The sequence below is a fragment of the Sorghum bicolor genome, chromosome 3 (genome assembly GCF_000003195.3).
Source record: "Sorghum bicolor cultivar BTx623 chromosome 3, Sorghum_bicolor_NCBIv3, whole genome shotgun sequence".
In the NCBI taxonomy this organism is placed as follows: domain Eukaryota; kingdom Viridiplantae; phylum Streptophyta; class Magnoliopsida; order Poales; family Poaceae; genus Sorghum; species Sorghum bicolor.
The window spans coordinates 70053702-70075379 of record NC_012872.2 but is presented as its reverse complement, the minus strand read 5'-3'; the positions used below and the strand labels follow the sequence as shown (position 1 = coordinate 70075379).

General features: G+C 42.2%; 1 protein-coding gene across 2 annotated transcripts; it reads right to left on the bottom strand.

Moving 5' to 3' along the window:
• LOC8056112 lies at positions 1453-8719 on the bottom strand. 2 transcript variants are annotated; one of them, XM_021456708.1, is made up of 20 exons: positions 8344-8719; positions 7578-8213; positions 7377-7451; positions 6964-7079; positions 6772-6886; positions 6563-6691; positions 6133-6180; positions 5584-5741; positions 5301-5500; positions 4880-5172; positions 4649-4795; positions 4180-4563; positions 3921-4070; positions 3430-3505; positions 3066-3193; positions 2764-2964; positions 2535-2672; positions 2290-2421; positions 2008-2199; positions 1453-1884 (listed from the first exon to the last, which is right to left on the bottom strand). In XM_021456708.1, the coding sequence occupies exons 2-20, from the start codon at positions 7710-7712 to the stop codon at positions 1747-1749; spliced, it is 2955 nt and encodes a 984-aa protein (XP_021312383.1). In that variant the 5' UTR covers positions 7713-8213; positions 8344-8719; the 3' UTR covers positions 1453-1746. The 2 variants fall into 2 exon arrangements, with proteins under 2 accessions (XP_021312383.1, XP_021312384.1); XM_021456709.1 differs by having other exon boundaries at positions 1494-1884; positions 5301-5497; positions 8344-8718.

Sequence of the window (21678 nt, the reverse complement as noted above, 5' to 3'; positions counted from 1 at the left end):
AAAATTTATATTAAAATACAATGCATTCTATATAATGATAATGTTTTGATTTGGCAAGGTTTGTTAAAAAGGAGAAATTTTGAAACTTGACCCACAATTCGTGTGCCCCTTGAAACTTAACCCAAAATTCGTAATCCTTTAGAAATATGACCCAGGTCATGCGAATTCTTTGGAAATTTAGTCTTTTTGGGATTTTAGTGATTTCAATAATTCCAGCCATGTTTTCACACTGTTTGGGCCCCGGGAAAATACCAGATTGCCCCTCCCTTATCTCTCTGTTTTGTTCCGTCGCTGGAGCCTGAGTCGCGACTTCGCGACTTCTTCCTCGCGAGACCGCGACGGAACAAAACAGAGAGATAAGGGAGGGGCAATCTGGTCTTTTCCCAGGCTCCAAACAGTGTGAAAACATGGCTGGAATTATTGGAATCACTAAAATCCCGAAAAGACTAAATTTCCAAAGAATTCGCGTGGCTTGGGTCATATTTCTAAAGGCTTACGAATTGTGGGTCAAGTTTCAAGGGACACTCAAATTGTGGGTCAAGTTTCAAAATTTAAGGAGGTGGAACTCTATAATTGGAATAATCTATGGATACATGTGCCATTTGAGTGTTCTCTTGAGTTATCTTGAAATTTTTACAAGTCACTGAATAGAATGGAGACCAACTCTCCGACAAGAGATTTTGATAATTGACATCACGATTCATATTTTGATAATTGACATCACGATTTGCCAGCTTATTAATATTTGACATTCATATCACAATAATATATAGGATCGACCTGAGTCATTGAAAAGCTCACGAATTGGATGAAGTTTAATCAAGCTAAACAGATACGGGGATAACATGGATTATCCACAGACCACAGTGGATAATGCCATTACACGTTCCATCGGCCTGCGGCTTCCAGCGGATCATGTATGGCGGCTAGCCTTACTTTGCAAGGGTTAGTCCAGCGCGGGACGTCTTGTGGCAGCGCAAACGAAACCGATGGCGTAGCAATGACTGACAAGATGCGGAACATCATACTAGGCAACAACGGCACAAGCGATGACGATGACTCATCGACTGGTGGCTTTGTCAACGAGATGGTGATGCGTGGTGTAGTGTGGCAACCATCTAATAAGGATGTGGAGCGCTAATGTGGCGGAGCGGTGTAGTTGTGTACAGCTACAACGAGCTAAGATCATATATCTTAGCTGTTGAGGTGAAGTGTGGTTTGCACGTCAGGTGTTGAGGTCCCAATCCAACGTCTGCTGCCTTTAGTTGCTTTAGCTGTTTTCTTTTTGTTGCTAGTTTGTTGTTTTCTATATTGTGGTGATCCTTTTGGGATTCCTGTTGCTGTGTTGTTTTTCTTGTAGATAATCTCTTAGGGCTATTTGCTTGTAATTTCTACTATGTCAATAGAAACAGACAGTGTCACCGTTAGTTCGTTCAATAAAAAAAAATGTCATTACCAATTCATTCTTTAACAGAGAAACGGCAAGATTTGAGTAAAAAATATTCCTTTCACGACCAACAAATGAACAAATACTTGTGTGAATATGAGCAGGCGCGATTACCTATACATTTCGGTTTATTCTAAAGCATCCAACAGTAACAAAACTTTATACACCTTGTCGACGAATGTAAATATACACTTGAAAGAATTAGATTCCGAGAACCAGAGGGTGCCGAGGAATGACTTGCAATGAACTCTCATGTGTACTGTGTACAGAATTCGCCAAGCTGACGCAATTGCACCAAGCTACCGTCCAGCCGCTTTCAGGAACTTGTCGTATGGGCTAGCAGGTGGCAGCCTGAACGAACAGTCAGATTCGCTGGATGCTGAATCGCAACGGCGCATGCGCCCCTTCCTCAACTCTGGCTCAGATCGCAAAGAAGACTGCAACGCGTGACAAGTGAGGAGATTTAGCTAAGATCTGAATAATATTTTCCACAAGGAAAAGATATTGAATCTGAATGAAACATCGTCGGTAGATTTCTCAGACAAGACATACATACATACCTCATTCGTTTCGAGCCCATCCACACCGGCTGAACCATGCGAGTCAGTCCTCGAATGCTTGAAGCTCAAGAGAACAGACATCTTCTGTTGCTTTTCCATGACCAGGGCTTCACACTGACTCTTCATTTGGTCGTATGGTACAGGGTTGGCGGAAACTGGAACATTAGCAACTTGCCTTGCAGTCTCATGAACCTGCATGGGATCACAGCACCACATAAAAAACAAGATGGCACATGGTCTAAAGCTAACATAGGTGTGGAGGTGAGTAGATAAGGTACATACAGATTCCATTAGTTGATTGACAGTTAGAACATCTGACGAAGCCATGGAACCTGATGTTTTCCTGTCAGATTGAGATCCACTATGTTCAAAGATGATGTCGTCGTCGTCCTCTAGATCATAAGGAACAGTATCCTGTGGACAGGAGATGAGCAGACAAAAAAGAACAGGTTACAACAGCAATACTGCAATTGTCAATACTAATATTGTAACACATTATCAACCATTTCTGAAGGATCAGTAGATACCTCATCAAAACATTGTTCATCCTTTTCTGCATACACTAAACAAGAGTGTGGCGTCTCCATGAATAGTGGGGCACCAAGAGGAAATGAATCATCCAGGGAAAACTCTTGAAGAAGCTGTTCTTCTATCCAATTAAACTTCTGAAGATCACAGGTAAAGACAATCAGTTATCTATTACGTTATTGGTTCTATACGAATAAATAAAAATACTAGGGAAAGCTAAATCCACACCTCTGGTAAATTTTCAAACTTCTCCTTAAAGTGGCACATCACTGTTTCTATTAGCTCTGTGTCATGCTTGTTTACGGCTGAAAGAAAGGCCAGTGCATCACTTTCGTCTTCCTCAGAACCATAAACCATCTCACTGTTAGATGACTCTGCAGAGGTATTAATGAGCTGGCAGTCATCCGTCAAGCAAAGATGAGGATCAACCTGCAAAATCAACAAAAGAGTAAGTGCAACTCGAACATTAGTAGAGAAACTGTGTTCACAATGCTACAACAGCTAGAAAATAAACATGGGAATCAACAAACCATTTTCTCTGGTGCTGCAGCTTTCACAAGAGGAATTATCTGGTGAAGATCAGCAAATTTTGCTGAAAAGATGAGCATTGCTGATGCCATCGTATACAGACATCTTCTACGAGATGGCTGCAAATCACCTTTATTTACAGTGAAAAGGGTAAGATGAAATCAGCAGTAAACTTAGCTGCAATAGATATGACATTTGATATGGTAAAGTAAAATAAGAGAACAGCAGGCTATAAGTTCTTGAATTATCATTTACTTATGTTTTTTTCTCAAATACACAGGAGAGCTGCGTATCATTGTATTAAGACATCATTTACTTGTGTAAAAGTGGAAAAGGGAACAACGCAGCAACAGTGAAGTAACATACTTTCATGGCTAAGAGACTTTCTCCTGAGAGAGAACGCCAACTGGAAACAGTGAACTAGTGCCACATGACTGGAGCTCTGCAACAAAAATTCATCTGTTACACAGGTCTAAAGAACATGATTATATCACAGGACCCAATTAGCCTGGAAATCTACAAGGGTGCTTCATGCTCTCCGCATAATAACATATGCAAAAGTGTCTATGCAATAAATAAATTCCTAATGGAACAAAGGACGGCTTATCACAAACAGCGAGAATCTCTCTTTCTATACGCTGTAATTATTTAAGGGCCTTCCTTCAGAACAAAACAGTAGCATCCGAGCTCACAAATCTTAGTTTCGTATGCTTGACATCATTACAAGAAACTAAGAACGAAGTGAAACAAAACTTAGAACAATGTAGCATCTAAGCTAAAAAATCCCAGACATGTAGGTTTGTGGTTTGCCTTGGCTATGGGATAGCAATAATAACGTATCTTGAACCTTGACTTACTTTTGATTTTGAACATAATAAAGCAATGCTGTATGCAAGGGCCATTGCTTCAAAATTTGCAGGTGAGTTATCATCCAGAGATGCTTGACTCCAAATAGATGAAAGAAGGAGAACAATCTGGTGGTTATTCAACTTCATGAACTTTAAGTTCTGCATGGATGGAAGAAATTAAGATGAAAAATCAGTTGGGCACTTAAAAACCCACAAAGCAAGAGAAGAAGGTAGTATACTGTATACATATGGCAACTGGATTTCATACTTCATCGTTAAATGTTGTACGATCATGCTCATTCAGATATGGGCTCCCTGGGTACTTCCTTTTATCTGGTTCTGTCTGTGCGTATCCATTCTCAGCATCAACTATAGCTTCTGATTTGTTGTTTTCCTGCAAGGATGCTTGGATCTTGTTTTTGGTCCGTGCTTCATTGATTATGGCTTCGGAAGAGAAAGCTGAGAGAACCAACAAATGCAAGTTCTGCGAATCATCACCCTTCATTGGGATAGGAAAGCTCATGGCCGACCATGGACACAGCAATGAAGGTGCTACAATGGTGGATAGAACACGATGTGAACCAATCCTTGTCTTATTGTCTGGGTGCAACATTGCTAAGAGAAGCTGGTGAAATAAAGCTTCAGGAAATGCCTGAGATATGCACAAGGAATATCCAGTTAATACTTTTAAAGCAGAAATTACTTCTCATGCAGTAGTTGGTATACCAGGCACTTGCCTTCTGATGGTATGATGACTTGTAGACAGACGCTGCTATTTGCGATGTGCGATAAACAGATGAAATTGTTGTTCTTGCGATGGTAGTATGAGAGAGATTCTCAAGCATTACCCCAACCATGTCAAGAATAGGACCAACATCCCCAACCTATGAAGTGATTTGAACAACTTAAAGATCTCAATGGTGAGAGAAAGGTTTAGTTAGTAATAATGAATCAAAAGAATATGGTACCTTTTCTGTCAACTGCACTAGGCACTCCTCCAAGGCCACATAAAGATCACTGTACCACTTGTCATCATCAGCATGTGCATTAGATGCTTCAATAGCAAAATGCATACATTTGCGCAAGTGCTTTATTAAGTCACTAATTGCACTTGCTATTGTCACTGATGCCTTCAACTTTGCATGCCTTGCAAGATGTGAAGCAACTTTTACAATATTGATTTGCTTTACAGAATTCTTGGCAATACTTTTATGGTCTATATGCTTTATAGTGAAAGATAACAACAAATGACCATGCTGCCCTGGAAATATGAGGGGGGACAGGATGTTAATAGAGAATTCAATTTGTTTGCTGTTGAACCCAAGAAATTGAAAGGCATAATGAAATGGGGGGGAGGAAAAGAAATTACATGGGTGAAAATTGCTGCACCTGATTTGTCCATCAGCTTCTGCATTTCTTGCAGAACAGAGAGGGCAATCCCACTTTCAGAAGACCAATAGTCGTGGCTGTCAAAAAGGCGGAAAAGAGGATCAAGAATACGCCGCACAGTTGTGGCCTCCTTTGCAATATTAGCCATATTTCGCAAGCAAACCCTTGCCCAGTGTGCTGGATTTTCAGATGCAGACCTGCTGACACATTAAGCCATTATAGGAGTGAAGAAAGATGCACAAGGCTCTAGAAATGGGGCCATTGCATTGGCAGGAGGGCTCACATTGTATCAGATGCCACTTTGGCACTATTTTGTCCAGACACTGGTAACACAGCCAAGTTCCCATTAATGACCAAATCATCATCATCTTGAAATCTGACTACCTCTTTTATTGAGAGTGTTTGATTAGCCTCATAACAGCTTATGATCACTGAGACAACCTGTGTTCAACAATGATTCAGAATTTAGGCAAAGTGCTCCTAGTTTTAGCAATGCTGCTTGAATTGTAGTCGATAAAGTATTGTTTCTCAGCACTCATCAATTAAAATTAGTTCTGTACTACTTTCTATATTAACTAGTCTATATCTACAATTTTCAGAATTCTAGTACAGAGTAAATCTGCTCATTTATATTTCAGATGATTGAACCAATCATATACAAAATGCAGATAAGAAAATTCAAGAACATCTGCTAGAAGTTATCCAGCTATCTTGTAGCAATATATAAAAGGCAAAAAAACTTACTTTGTCAAGTTCGTTTAAGTACAGAAGAGATAAGCATGAAATAGATTAATATGCACCTAGTAACAATACAAAAGTAACAAAGACTTACTTCATCAAGTTCCATTGAAATGTGTGAGTGGTCACCCATGTATTGGACCTGATTACAAGAGATGGCACGGTTAGATGGTGCCCACAAGGCAAGAGGAATATTAGGCACAACGCATACTGGGTAATTTAGACATGAAGAAGAATATTGACACAAGTAAATACAAGACAATGGGCTGTCAACGGAACAAAGCTAAAGCAATGTTTTCCTTTATCCTATTTGATTATGCAATATTACTTTGATGATATGTTTTGCTAGAAAAAATGAGCCTGCAATGCAAAGCAACAAGGAAAACTAAATCTTAGAGACTAAATGTAATATACATATTTGGACCTAAAAATCTTCAAAATATAACAATGTAGTCGATGCAATATATCTGCAATGAAGACCTTATACCATTCATAGGAACAATTTCGGAAAAAAAAAAATGTACCATAGAAGCAAGAGCCTGAAGAGCTGCAGACCGAAGACGGAGCCCTTCATCATCTTCCCTTAATTGTTGACCAATGTTGCAAAGTTTGGGTATGAGACCTTCCAAATGAAACATATGTGTGCTGTCAACCTATAAAACATATCAAATTAAATTAAATACATGGGAACATCTACCAGTAAAAGTAAATTGTTGCAAGTTATGTAAACAACCTGGCCATTGAGGAAGTCAACAAGCATAAGACAACCCAGAATCTGTAGATCATCATGCGCTTTCATATCAAGAAGAGTGCGAATGGTGCTTAATGAGCTTGTGGCTAGCAATGGCCTGAAATAATATGATAAGCACAGGAGCAAGGAATGGTTATGAATGCATCATTGGAAGAACAGAACTTTAATGCTTACGTGAGCTCCTTGCATGAACAGAGAAGTTTCCTATAGATGCATGGCACAACTTTGGCCAACGTAAAATTCTCGTGCCTCAGATCTTTATAGAATCTCTGCTCAAGATACTCTGTGATCTGCACAAACAAGACGCAAGTATGAGTGTCTGACCATAGATCCTGGTTTCACCAAGCTCATCCTTACATTTCTTGACATGTTAGCAATCTAGAATTAAGTACAGAACAAATGCGTCAGCTTTTCCATTGTGGTGATTATTCAGTTCAACTCAAGATCATTTCAGGGGGGGGGGGGGGGGGGGTTCTGTTGTGCTTGCACTGTTGCATTCGATTTTTCACTGTGTTGAACTACTGGAAACATTTGCAATGATAGTGTTTCCAATCTATGAAAAAAGAAGAGAATGTTGAGTCTGTTACCTTTGGTATGCGTGTTGGATTTCTCGAGACATAATCACAGAGTTTCCCAATCCTTCTATCATTTGGCTCTCCATCCTAAAACATGAAAACTTCAATTGTCATCCAATTCCCTCACAGTTTGACCACGCCCTCAATTGCAGAAATACAACTAGGATTGAGAAAATGATTGAAATGCTAAAAGCACTGCGTAATTTGACATACCGATGGCAGCTGGTAGATATCTGCTATGATCTTCTTGTACCGCTTGACAGGCTGCCGTGAGCGTGCCCGCAGAGAAGGGCAGAAGTAGCAAAGGCTGCTGCAGGCAGGCAGAACCCGCCGTGACATTACCCCCATTTTCCTAGTCTTTGATTCGATCAACAACGGAAGAACGAGCTGAGCAGGTCGTCTTCTTCCTCAAGCACTCGCCGAACAGGTGGACAACAAAAAGAACGAGCTGACCGAGCGTCCTTGCTATTACTCTCTTGTAGCCTCCAAAATCGAACTTTTTGATATAATTGGGATGAAACAGCACAAGCCAATTCACGGCAGAACCGACCTGTTTTAGGATGGGCACACTATACTAAAACTCTCCGATCCAACTGAGCTCAGGGAGCAGAAACTTTAGCAGCGGCGATTTAATGACCAACCCAACCGCTTTCCACCAGTTGTCGTAGCCAATGCAAAAGCCTTTCGGATCCAAACCAAACCAGAAAAATTCCCCTTACCTCGGCCTGACTTTTGACCGAATCTGCTTGGGCCTTCAGTCAAATCCGACGTGAGGGACCGGGAAATTATATTAAAAAAAAAGGTGGAGATACACCGTCGCGCAGAAGGCCGGCCGATCAGATCAAGCTCCTGCGGAAGATGACAGCTTTGTTAACGCCGAGACGCAGATCACGCCTCCGGCCGAACGAGGATAAGACGCGGCAACGAGCAGCAACTCGGGCGAGAAAGCCGAAGCGAGGACGGGGACGGATCCACCCACCTGGAGGCCGGAGGCGACGCGATCGCCCCCGCGCGCGCGGCCGGCTCAGCTCAGCTCAACCCAGCCCACCGGACGCCGTGCGGGTGCGATTGCTGCCGGCGTTCACTGCGCCGCGGCGTGGAGCGGGGGCGAGGGGGGGACAGGGTAGTTTAATGCACGACACCGCAACGGTCGCCTCACCGCAGTCGCTGTAACTCACCGGCCCCGGCTGCTGGGTGGGGGAGGGGAAGGCTGGAGCGCTGCTGCCTGCTGGATACTCCAAGCCGGTGTGTGTGCGGCGCGATGCGATGCGATGCGACGCAAGGCAAGGCAAGCCCGTGGGCGATTTTTTCGCACTGCGCGTGTGGGAGGGAAGAATATTTTCCCCCGGGGGGAGCTTTTTGGGGAAAGAAGAAGAAGAAAAAAAGGCACGTTCTGTTTTTGCTTCTTTTATGAGGTGCTGACAGATGGACCTCGTCGGACGCACAAGGCTCAAGGCCGAGCTCGGCGCAAGTTGAGTTGGTGAAAAGACGTCTATGCCCTCGGGTGTTCCGGCTACTACAAGCGGAGCGGCGGAGGGCAGAGTGGGCATTCCACCTCTCTGGTCCCATGACCCATCCTTCCGGATCGCGGGGCTCCAAAGCTGCGTCGCGCCGCGCGATCCGAGCCCGAAGCACGGAAGGAGGAGAATGAGCAGGAGCAGGCAGCAGCAGCACCCGAAAGGCAGAGGAAGGGAAACCATACGGGCCTTGTTTAGTTCTGAAAAATTTTGCAAAATTTTTTAGATTTTCCATCACATCGAATCTTTAGACGCATGCATGAATTATTAAATATAGATAAAAATAAAAACTAATTTCACAGTTTGGTCGAAATAGACGAGACGAATCTTTTAAACCTAGTTAGTCTATGATTGGATAATATTTGTCAAATACAAACGAAAATGCTACAGTGTCGATTTTCCAAATAATTTTGGAACTAAGGCCTTGTTTAGTTCCGAAAAAATTTCGGATTTCGCTACTGTAGCACTTTCGTTTTTATTTGATAAATATTGTCCAATTATGAACTAACTAAGATCAAAAGATTCGTCACGCGATTTACAGACAAACTGTGTAATTAGTTTTAGTTTTTATTTATATTTAATGCTTCATGCATGTGCCGCAAGATTCGATGTGACGGAGAATCTTAAAAATTTTTTGGATTTCGGGGTGAACTAAACAAGGCCTAAACAAGGCAACGGTTTGGTTGTGAGGTGGGGCAGAGCACCTGTGCCTGTCCTGCCCTTTCCGGTCGTGCACTCCTGCCGGTGCCCGGTGGCGAGTGGCGACCGAGTCATCAGTCCTCGTCGTGGCGTGATTGCCCTCTCTCTCTCTCTCTCTCTCTCTCTCTCTCTCTCTGTTGGGTGTTGGTGGTTGGTGATTAGCCAGCGAGGTACTTGTTGGTCAGCCGATGATTAGTACTCATCATGCTGTAATTAGCTGGGATCTCTTCAGTTTTGTCAAACTGAGATTAGTTGAGTAGTAGGACACCATGTATTGGTGGTAGCTAGCTGGCTAGCTTCTCAATGGTCTTGATTCTTGACGACAACAGCTGAAGAGTTGAGCATGCAGGCCCTTATTACTCTGGCTGCAGTAGAAACTAGAAAGCTGTTGCTCGGCGTGGACACTCGGCTGAGGCACTTTGCCAAAGCTTTTGTGTCTTTTGATGATGCGCGGAGAGGAGACAGCCGGGAGCAGTAGAAAGAGATGTTTCACACAGCAGATTACATGCACCAGACAGGACTTGTTGCATGGGGCCATATATTAGGCAGCCATACCCACACACACCACATGGGTGTACGTGTACCGCATGCAGCGAGGCGGTTTAATTACCTACTCCTACTGTAGTAGCACAACCCTTTGCTTGGACCATGGTCCATGGAGGACATGACAGTAGTAGTAGTAGATGCGATGCCGGAGTAATCTCTGTCCTGACCTGACTTTGAAAACATGGCTCGCAGATTCGCAGTAGATAGTTTATCTTTTGCAGTAGAACGTGGACACGGCAAATGTGTGCTGTTGTCTCGTGGCTTCTTGCTTGACCTGTACTGAAAACGTGGCTCGCACCAGTCTTCCTTCATTTCGCAAATTATAAATAATTATTTTTTAATCAATATTTAATGTTTTATATATATACCGTAAGATTCTATGTAACGAAAAATTTGAAATTTTTTTTAAAAAACTAAACAAGGCCCTAGCAGAAGAAGAGGCACGTTAGGGTGTATGTGTGTGTGGGTGGGGGGAGGGGGGTGGGGTTGGGCATCGGCCGCACAACGTGCCGGCGTGTGTTAATTAACTAGATATAAATAAATCAGCAGGCAGGTTCTGATTTGTTTATTATAATGGAGGCGACCTTGTTTGATGATCTTTTTTAAAAAAAGGGATTGGTTGATGATCGGCTGGTTTCAGATGCCACGGATGTTTCACTGATTGTTTTGTCCCAAGTGTTTTGGTCTTTTTTCAAAAGGCGGTGGATGGGATCGTTCTTGTCTAATTTTTAGTGAATAATATTTCTCCGAATGAGGGTGATCAACCTTCTACTGCACTTCGGAAGAGGCCAGCATTCCTGGGGGCCAAATTCCTAGACCAAATTTAATAGAGGTTTATGTTTATGTTGTAGTTTATCTAAGATTCTCGCGTGTTAGAAAACAATGTAGACTAGTTTTATCTCTATGAAACTTATTTCTTTCTAAAAAAATTGATTATCTCTTTCTTTATTAAAATTATCATATCACTATGTTTGTTAAGTTAATAGTTTATTTAATACTCCTAGTAAAACTCTCATAAAATTTTCACTGATTTTGCAAAGGCGAAGAAGTCGCTTGTTGGTTTATTACATTGAATGTTCGCTTATCTAAAAATCTATAGCTAAAAGTATTATTTAATAATTTGTTATGAGAAAAAAATATTATTAAATGCAGTAGATTCAACACGTAAGTTCAAGCCAACAGGGTCCCTCTAGATTTCATGATCGATGGCCTCGGTCTGTAGCCCATTTTGTGAAGCCCATGCCAACACACAAGCTTTGGGAGCTTATTCTTATGTCGTGATGCAGGGTCCAGCCCAACCGAAGTTTTTCAGAGTCCATCTACTGGGTTTTGTACTTTGGAGAATCTCTGAACTCGGATCGACTTCTGAAGGGGGTCAATTGATTTCTTTCGAAGTGGATACCAGCCCAACTGTTGTGAATGCCTTGCTGCGTGAGCTTATATGCAGAATCATAAAAGGTAGTAAAATACTATTTAGAAATTACTTACCAAAAAAATACATAAGAGGACGGAAAAAGTAAAATCAGGTCACTAATAGAATATAGAATCCAACACAATATATGGATGAACAGATGTGAGTCATGGAGCTATCCCAACTCGAGCTTAGATGGGTTTTATAGATAAACCTGAATTACAAGAATATAGATGGTCTATGACGAGAAGATAAAGCCTAAGATTAGAGCAACTTTCCTACGTGAAAATTTGAACAGAACAGGCATTATAGATACAAAAATTATTGGGAAAAAAGAACAAAACATGTGTATATGCCACAAATGATTTTGTCTTGGGTCAAAGAAGTAAGTGTTTGAAGGAGACTACGGCTAATCAATTATCGTTTTTTATCTTTCGCCTCTTATGTCCTGCTAGTCTCTGCCGACAAAGGATGACAGAATGACAGCAATTATAGTATCATCATTGGTTAAACGTTACATATATGCCATACATGTGGATTGTTGGGAATTTAACTTCATCATAAAAAGCAGTCCTAAACTTTGGAGTCAGAACTTCAGAATTAATTTTCTAACTTTTGTAACAAAGTTTGATTGCACGTAAGTTAATATGACAAAGATGAAAGTTTGACTTCGCTTGAAGATTTCATCTTCGCTTCCAGTATATCAGCAAACAAAACAAGACAAGGTGAACACAAGAAATTGGCTTCGCTCGCTGATTGAGAGCAAAAGTCGACTAAGTCAATATTACAATAGTTATTCGAAAACTTGATGAGCAAAGTTGAAGAATTGAAGACTTCGATATAGAAAAAGACCACTTTCACCCTTGCATGTAGAAAGAGTTGTAATCATTTATGTTAAGGGCAAAATAGTCATTTAGTGTAAAATGCAAAGGTCAGGGCCCTATAAATATCCCCACTAACATGTAGAGTAAACTCAGAGAATGAATACAACTTTCGCTCGAGTAAACTTTTGATGTTTGTGTGATTGTTTGTTTTACTTAAAACTTTCACCCAACATGGATAGATATTATTTCTAGATCCCCATGTCTATGTTTTGCCAAAAGGAGTAATTCTTCTCTTATTTTCGATATGGATGCTCAATTTGTGCTCATCCTAATGTAAGTAGAATTGTGCTAGATATATTGTATCTAAATGACCGTCATAAGCATAGAACCACAAAATAATAAAGGATGGTTAAGGCTTCAGCAGGGGATTGTGTCCGATCAAATTAGAACACATATAGCTTTCTTTGCTCATCAGTGACATGTAACTCATAATTTTAGACACCCAAGTCAGAAGATCATCTTTTGCATTTGATCTAACCATTTGGCTTATGTGATATTGTTCGCTAATTTGTTATAAGAGAAAAATACTGTAAAATGAACAATAAGTTATATTAATAAGTTCAAGTAAATGTGATATATCATTTACATTTTTTTAGATAAGGGATAAAACAATATCCAGCCTCTACATCCGTGGATGTACACAGCCAATTATTACAAATCACCGATCAAGAAAGTAGAGAACCAAGTCTTATAAATAGACTAGGACACTAGAGCAAACGAAATAAATGCTTCCACCCTCTACTTGAAATCTGTAACGCAATAATCTCTAATTTCTTGCTCATAAGCGAGAGTGCGTCCTTGGCTTGCTCGTCACACTGCAGCTGAGCCCAAAAGCGTAACCAATATACTCATCTGAAGATAACCTGCAAAGAGTTAACTTTGATTTTGTTAAAAATAACATCATTCCGAGAGCGCCAGATAGCCCAGCATGTGGCAGCTACCCCAACCCAGATCAGACTTTTGATCCTTTTGTGCTGATTTATAAGCCAAGTACCAAACATATGATTGATAGTACTCGGTTGGTTCAAATTAGTAGCAAAGAAGATAATCCTCCAGATCATTTTTGCAAACGGGCAATCTAGAAATAAGTGTTGGATGGTCTCATTCCTATTACAATAAATACATTTCTGGCTGCCTTTCCAGTTTTTTCTGGCGAGGTTGTCTTTGGTTAGGATAACCCCTCTTTGAAGGAACCAAAGAAAAACCTTAATTTTTAGAGGAATTTTTATCTTCCAAATATTCCTATGGACAAAAGGTGGTTGTGTATCCATGAGATGAAGATACATTGAGCGAATAGAAAATAACCCAGATTTGGTTATATTCCATTTAAAATAGTCTGAACCTTCCACCAATTGAACATTTGAAATACTTGCTACTAGATGGAGCCACTCTCTAAGTTTATTATCCACCAGAGCCCTCCTAAAAGAGATGTTAAGAGGGCTTGTGGCCATCACCTTAGACACAGTCGCATGGGGTCATGTGCTATATTATACAAGGACGGGTAGCTAACTTTTAGAGGCTTGTCACCTACCCATGTATCATCCCAGAACCTCGTCTCGGTCCCATCTTTGATATCGAAGGAACCCTTAGTTAGGACTTCCTTTTTAATATGCATGAGGCCTCTCCAAAAATGGGAATCGTTTGGTTTAGCCGTCACTTGAGTAAGAGTCTTTGATCTCAGGTATTTGTTCCTTAACATAGACTGCCATAAGCCATCTGTGTTGAGTAGGTTAACCAACCATTTGGCTAATAAGCATTTATTTTGTAACTTTAAGTCTAGGATGCCTAGACCCCCTTGGTCCTTTGGACGACACAAGATGTTCCATCTGGCAAGTCTATATTTATGATTGTCCGAAGATCCCTGCCAAAAAAACCTTGACCTGTAATGATCAAGGGTTTTAAGGACACCTTTAGGAATTTCAAAGAAGAACATCATAAACATAGGCAAGCTGCTTAAAACATAATTAAGCAGCACTAGTCTTCCCCCATAGGATAAGTATTTTGCTTTTCAAGAAGAGAGTTTTTGTTGAAAGCGTTCCTCAACCTTTCTCCATTCAAAATTCAAAAGTTGTCTATGGTGCATTGGGATCCCTAAATATCGAAAGGGATATTCTCCTACATTACAACCAAAGAGAGTAGTATAAAAAGGTTCCATCTCTTTAGCTGCGTCATAGCAAAAGATTTCACTTTTGTGGAAATTGATGTTAAGCCCAGACAATTGTTCGAAAGCATAGAGCAAAAGTTTTAGATTGTTTGCTTGCTTTGGATCATTATCGATAAAGATAATGGTGTCATCAGCATATTGTAAAATTGATAGACCATCATCAATAAAGTGGGGGAGTACCCCACTTATTTGACCATCGTGCTTCGCTCTGTTAATCAGAAGAGCTAGCATATCCGCAACGATGTTAAATAAGATAGGTGACATCAGGTCTCCCTGTCGTAAACCACGTTTGGTTTGGAAATAGGGGCCGACCTCGTCATTGACTTTAATCCCTACAGTCCCCCCTGTGACCATGCTTTCCACCCACCGACACCATTTGGGAGAGAAGCCTTTCATACGTAAGGTTTGCTGCATGAAAGACCACTTGACTTTATCATAGGCCTTCTCAAAATCAATTTTGAAAATAATACCATCTCTTTTTTTAGTATGTAACTCATGGATGGTTTCATGTAGAATAACGACTTCTTCCATGATATTCCTCCCTGGCATATATAAAGGCGGTCTGCATTGGACTGACCACCATTTTAGCTACCTTATTGAGCCTATTTGTGCCCACTTTTGTGAATATTTTAAAACTAACATTTAGGACACAAATTGGTCGATATTGCTGAATTTTGGTGGCATTTTGGATTTTTGGAATTAAAGTAATAATTCCAAAATTTAGACTGTATAAATCTAAAGCCTCTCTGTGTAGATCATGAAAGAGAGGTAGAAGATCATCCTTGATTACTCCCCAAAACACTTGATAGAATTCCGCAGGGAATCCATCAGGACCTGGGGCTTTATTGTGCTCCATTTGGAAAACAGCTTCCTTCGCCTCAGATTCAGTGAAGGGACTAATTAGGATATCATTTTCCTCGGGGGAAACTTGTGGAATATCTAGATTTTGATCTTCCAAAAGGGTAATATCTGAATTTTCAGGTGGCCCAAAAAGGTTTTTATAATAACTAGTAATATAGTTTTTGAGGCAGTTATTGCCAAACACCACTCCCTGATCATCCTCAAGTTTATAAATGTGGTAGCAAAAGGTCTAAGAGTCTAGAGCATAGCAGCCAGAGAGAAGGGAGAAGCAACATTTGTGTCACCGTTGCCAAGGAAGTAGATGGCAGGGAGCACGTTACCATGGTGATGGACCAAACCTGTCAATAGTGTGTGGTCTTTGCCTCATACTTAATCGAGAACTAGAATTAAAAAGAGTCAAATCAAGATTTGCTCCTCCTCTTCTGGTTCATGCAATTTTTGGCAAATCAAAATTTGCTCCTCTCCCCGCCTCCCACGATCGTCGAATCCTCCCCGCTTCATACGGTTGCCGAAATGGATGATGGCGGCATACGCAGCAGTTCTAGTGCTCGCATTCCGTAGTGAGTCTTCCCTCTGCATGGCCTCTAAGGAGCTTGTGAGGTTGGCCGGCGAGCTGGAGCAAGTTGTGGCCGCCGCCAATGCTCTCTACAGGCTACAGGGGACTCACAGCGGTCACTAGAATGGTCTCTGACGCCGACGACACGAGCAAGGTGGAGGCCGTAGAGATTCTATAGAAGAGAGCGTTGGTGCTGGAGCAGGCAGCGACGAACACCTCGGAGCAGGCCAGCCAGGATAACGCGCAAGCCATCTCGCGACTCAACCAAGGGACCGCACTGGATACTCTTGGGTGCACCGCACACCGGTTGGCACAGGCGTGCCAAGATTACCGTCGTGTGGCGGACGCCATCCTATTTGTGTGACGCGCCGCCACGGAGGCCAATCGAGCTTGGCACGACGTCGCGGAGACCGAGTGGATGCGGGAACAATAGCGCCCAAGGACACCGCACCGCTCCCGCAAGAAAGTATGTGCCACCAATAGTAGAGGCGGAGTTAGAGAAACAATTTAGGGGGTGAGATTAAAAAAAGCCATGAAAATAATACCTTGAGAATTTATTTTCTTTAAGGGGGGCCTTGGCCCTTGCTAGCCCCCTAGCTACGCCACTGACTGGTGGTACTGTCTCAGGCATAGGAGACCTGTGAAGCCCCCTAAAGACATCGAAGACCCTCTCATCCAGAGGCCCACAACCGCCAGCATGGAGCTCGACGACCATGGTCAAGTACGAACTAGGTCTCTATCTTAGCGTCAGGAAGATGCTCCACGGGTGGGGCGCAGCAATGTTGATGGCGGTGGGGTCGATGGCCTCAAGGTGGTGCTCAGCGGCGGGGTCGCGCTCGGCGGGGAGAGAGGCCACAACAAGGAGGTGTACGACAGTGGGGTCACGCTCGACGTGGAGAGGCGTCGTGGCTGGGAGGTGCTTGTATAGGGCGATGACAAGAGATCCGGTATGATGGGGTTACGGTTTGTTCGGTTCGATAGGTCTCATCCCATATCTCGGACCGGACAAAGTCTCGAAGAAAGTGGAGCTTCTCTCGGATAATGGCAAACTAACACTTCAGATCTGTGTGTATATGGTGGACTTTGGTGGCACTAGGTGCACCATGCAGTGCGTATGCACAATCGAACGGGCGTTCGCGTTGTTCAGCTCGACTAGAAATACTCAGTATGGTTCTAGTCTTTATCTAGTCCTTCTTTTATTGGTCATACCATCATACTAGTGTTGGGTCATACAATATTTCTTTTTGATGAAACAGGAGGGGTTTAACCCCCTACTGGAATTTTATTGAAAAGAACAAAACAAATTACAAAATACAGAGACTTGAAGTCAAGAAACAAAGAAAGTAAGGAAAAAAATTAAGTAAATTAAACATAATTCTGTAGCCATAAATCTATATTCGGGTGAAGACTTGCTTTCGCTCGTAGAATAACCAGAGCGAACTCCTTCTTGAACACTGCTTTACATCTGGACAGGGAATGAGGGACGCCATTGAAAATCAAATCGTTTCTCATCATCCAAATAGACCAACACATTGTGACAATTATTTCCATGAAGAAGGGAGTCTGCAGCTGACGCTTGAGGCTCTCAGATATTAGAGTGAGGTCAGAAGAATTAGGTATAGCCAAATTGAGGGTATCCCAACATTGCAAGGAGAAATTGCAATGAAAGAGAAGATGATCAATCTCCTCATCTATGCCACAAGCACAAAGAGCACAACTGTAGTCTGGCAACTGCATGTTTTTCCGTCTGAGGTGAGCCCTTGTATTCTATCTCTGCTGAAGAATAAGCCAGAAGAAAATTTTCCTTTTATTCTGGCAACAGGATTTCCAGAGCCACTGGAAAGCTGGATGGACTGACCTATGTCCAATAAGATGCCTGTAAGCATGTTTAGTAGAAAAGCTGTCGGTACCCCAAATATATGACCAAGTATCATGAGCAGTCTGAAGTTGCAAATGTTGCAAAAAAACCTGGAGATCCAGGAACTGAGAAAAGGCTTCTGGGGATAAAGGCAGATGAAAATGCTCATGAAAGAAAGCTGAAGAAGTGACCAGATAAACCGTTGAGTGCTGATTCTTTACAAAGGAGAACAGTTCAGGAAAAGCTTGACTTAAAACTCTCACATTCCAAAGGTCCAACCAAAAGAAACAAGATTTGCCATCTTTAACTGTTACCATGGCCATACCTTTAAATTTCTCTATCAGCTTTAATAAATCTCTCCACCAATAAGAACCTTTGAAGTTTGTTGTCACTATTGGAGCTCTGTTTCTTGTGTAATATTTATCCCAAACCAACTGAACCCATGGAATCATGGCTCTGTTAAAAAAATTTATGCAGATGTTTGAGTAGTAGACCCTCATTCTGAACATATAAGTTAAGCACACCTAGGCCTCCTTCTGTTTTTGGGAGGCAGACCAAAGGCCAAGCAGCCTTAGGGGGCTTCTTGCTGGACATGTCTGAACCTCTCCATAAGCAGTGCTTTCGATATTTATCAATTTGCTTGATTACAGTCTTAGGGAGCAGGAAAGTACACATTGCAAATGTTGGGAGGGCTGTTAAAACTGCATTGGTGAGTTCTAATCTTCCGGCTTCTGAAAGAAAGAAAGAAAAGGCCACAAGTCTTCTTTCACATTTGGAAACCAAAGGCCAGAAGTCTGCAACTGTGGGCTTAGTGAGACTTAGAGACTCTGATCTAGCTCAATCTCTGTATTCCCATGCAGGCATGAACTTCGTGGTGATTTTATTCATGTATTGTGTTATGGATATGGACAATGTGGTGGCTCTTTACTGTTTGTTAGGCCTTGCCTTTTTCTCTCATGATACTTTCTTCATATTGGTACGTATATGATGTCTTAGTTTACTACTGCCTGCTATCATGCATTTGCTTTCTACTAGTAGTTGTTAATGGCAAGCATAATCAGTGGCATATTTTCTACAATGCAGGCACGGCGCCGCCGCCACTTTTGAGGCAACATAAATTGGAATGTGACACGAGGTGTGTCATTTGTACATTCATACCCGGTACTTGAGAATCCTAGCTTAGCTGGTGCTTGTTTCTTATATTCAGAGTGCAGTCTTGTTTGCACATTATGCAGCCTTTTCACATTGTGCATCAGTAGTTTTGGAATCGTCTGCCATGGAGAATGTGTGGCCTGTTTGCTTGTTGGTAAAATTTTGGTTCTCCTGGGATTCTGGAGGTGGGGTAAATCTCTTCTTGGAAAATGACAGTGTGATTTGTTTTTCTTTGTGAGGACTTCAGGAGCAGGATCCTCCTGCACTCTCTTCGTGTGGTGGTCTGTGGTCATGCATTAAAAGCCTTTTGGGCTGTTGTCTTGAAATAAAAAGATGGAAGACGCAACCCTGGTGTGGTGGCGGTGCGGGCCGGTGTTGCGTGGCGCTGGCCGTGACTTTCTACCTAGCGTCGCGGCAAGCAGCCGAGCGGCGAGCGCTCAGGGTCATGTGCGCAGCAAGGTTGGCCGCGCACCCACGGCTGTCGCTCTGCCTGGGCTGGGATTTGATTCCGCCTCGTTTTTTTTGTCAGGATGCAATTGTTTTTTTTTTTTGAAAAAAAGCACCCAGGATAATCAACAAGCTATGACGTTCTCGGTCCTTTCAGAATATATAAGGTGCGCCAATCTGTTATGGCAAGGGAAGCACAGCAAGGAAAACCGGGGAGTGCAGAAAACAAAAGGAAAAGATGACTTTTGGAAGAAAATCTGGAGCATAGACTGTCCTCCGAAAATCAAGCACTTCTTGTGGAGATTAAGCCACAATACACTTGCTGTTACAAGAGTTTTGAAAAAGAGAGGGATGAAGCTTGATACAAGATGTTGCTTGTGTGGTACATTAGATGAAAACGGGGGACATCATCTTTTACTGAAATGAAAGGAGGTGAAACCTGTTTGGCGTGAACTGAATATGGAAGATATCAGGTGCAGTCTTGCTGAAGCAGAGTCGGCAAAGGCAATGGTAAAAAAGGTTCTCAAACTGGAACACTCAAAGCAACTAACCGTGGTGTTTCTACTGTGGATATGGTGGGATGAAAGGAATAGAAAGAGAGAAGGTAGGCGAAGAACAGAGCAGGAGGTGGCGTACATTACTGCTGCCATGGCTGATAGACTGAAGCAACAACCAGTAAGAAGTCTATTGTTGGATTCCCGTCAGGCGAAGCAGTGGGAGAAACCATGCAGTAGAGTGCTGAAAATAAACTCTGATGGCTCTTTTTTTTTATTCCAGTGGTGAAGGTGGGTGGGGATTTGTCATTAGGGATGATCAAGAAGAAGTGATACAAGCCGGAGCAGGAAAACAAGATCATCTGCTGTCAGCTTTCCATGCTGAATTGCTGGGTCGTGCTGCAGGTCTGAAGAGGGCAGCTGATTACTGAAATTAAGCTCCTTGTTTCGCAAGAATTTACTAGTTTCATAATTGGTGTGTCCCCAAGTTTATGTAATCGCGTAGCGCACAAACTTGATGTCTTTGGTTGAAATTTGCCCAGCGGGGCACAAAACATTTGGGATGATGTATCTCTTGAGCTTGAGGCTCTAGTGTCCAGCGATTCGGCTGTGACAGATGAGTAATGCAAAGTGATTTGTTTCAAAAAATATATATCTCACGTAATCAGCGCTTGTTTTTGATACCATGCTGTTTTTAGATTTTGTGTCAATTGATTAGGGATTTGATGCAAAATTAACGATTGTGATTTATTAAAAGACAATATATTAAAGAGAACACTGCTCCCCGTGATGCATCTGACTTGTCGAGTCTATGTTTTCATATATATAACTGCTTCGACTTGATGTTGTTTTTAAGTCCCGTCGACACGACAATGAGGTGGTTAAGGCTTTTGATTGAACACAGATGGATAAACTAGAGAAACAACAGATTTGGAACCATTCTGATACTGAATTGGGGGCATGACGCGTATGCCGCACGCACAGACCGACGCACCCAGTAAAATCGATGGAGAAGTCTGAAACTATGCATGTATTGACCTTTTGTGCTTTTGTAAACGGAATGATTAGCTAGGGAGGCCAATAAAGCATGGCATTACTGAAGAAATATCATACCTGCAGATCAAACCAACCTACATAATTAATTAACGTGAACAGTCACGCTAAGCATTTTGCTCTGGAAAAAAAATCCTCTGAAATAATACACTTTTAGCCTTATTTCGGTCTCCCCTGAAACACGATATAGCTTCCTTAACGCTGCATGCAATCGTCAGATGCGAATACAAAAGCAGCAGCTATCATCATAGGTCCAATACTAGCAAGCAATATCATCGGCAGGGTGTTTTGCTGCATGCTAGGATCGTGGTACGCAAATCGCCATACAAAAGGAGCAACCGTGAATATGATGCCATGAGCTCACTACAACTGCCTCCCTCAGCCATCGAGCTAATGGACAAGAAAAGAAGGGCGTTCCTATGGTCGGGTGACGAAACTGGTCACTCTTCACCCTCGTCATGCCTTATTGCATGGTTCAAGGTCTGCTTCCCCAAGGAACTCGGTGGCCTCGGCATAAGGGACTTAGGAATCCAAAACATCTGTCTACTGCTAAAGCTTCTTCATCGGCTTCACTGTCTCCAGTCATCGGCTTGGGCTCACTGGGTTCAGGGACGAGCAAACATTACTACGCTGCAGGGTGATCTTCATGGTGATCATTGGCAAACCCTGAGA

Coding starts and splice junctions, on each gene's coding strand:
- LOC8056112 (XM_021456708.1), bottom strand. CDS start 7,712: ATGGGGGTAATGTCACGGCGGGTTCTGCCTGCCTGCAGCAGCCTTTGC. Junction 6,692..6,771: donor TTGACTTCCTCAATGGCCAG/GTTGTTTACATA, acceptor TATGTTTTATAG/GTTGACAGCACACATATGTT. Junction 1,885..2,007: donor ATGGGCTCGAAACGAATGAG/GTATGTATGTAT, acceptor CACGCGTTGCAG/TCTTCTTTGCGATCTGAGCC.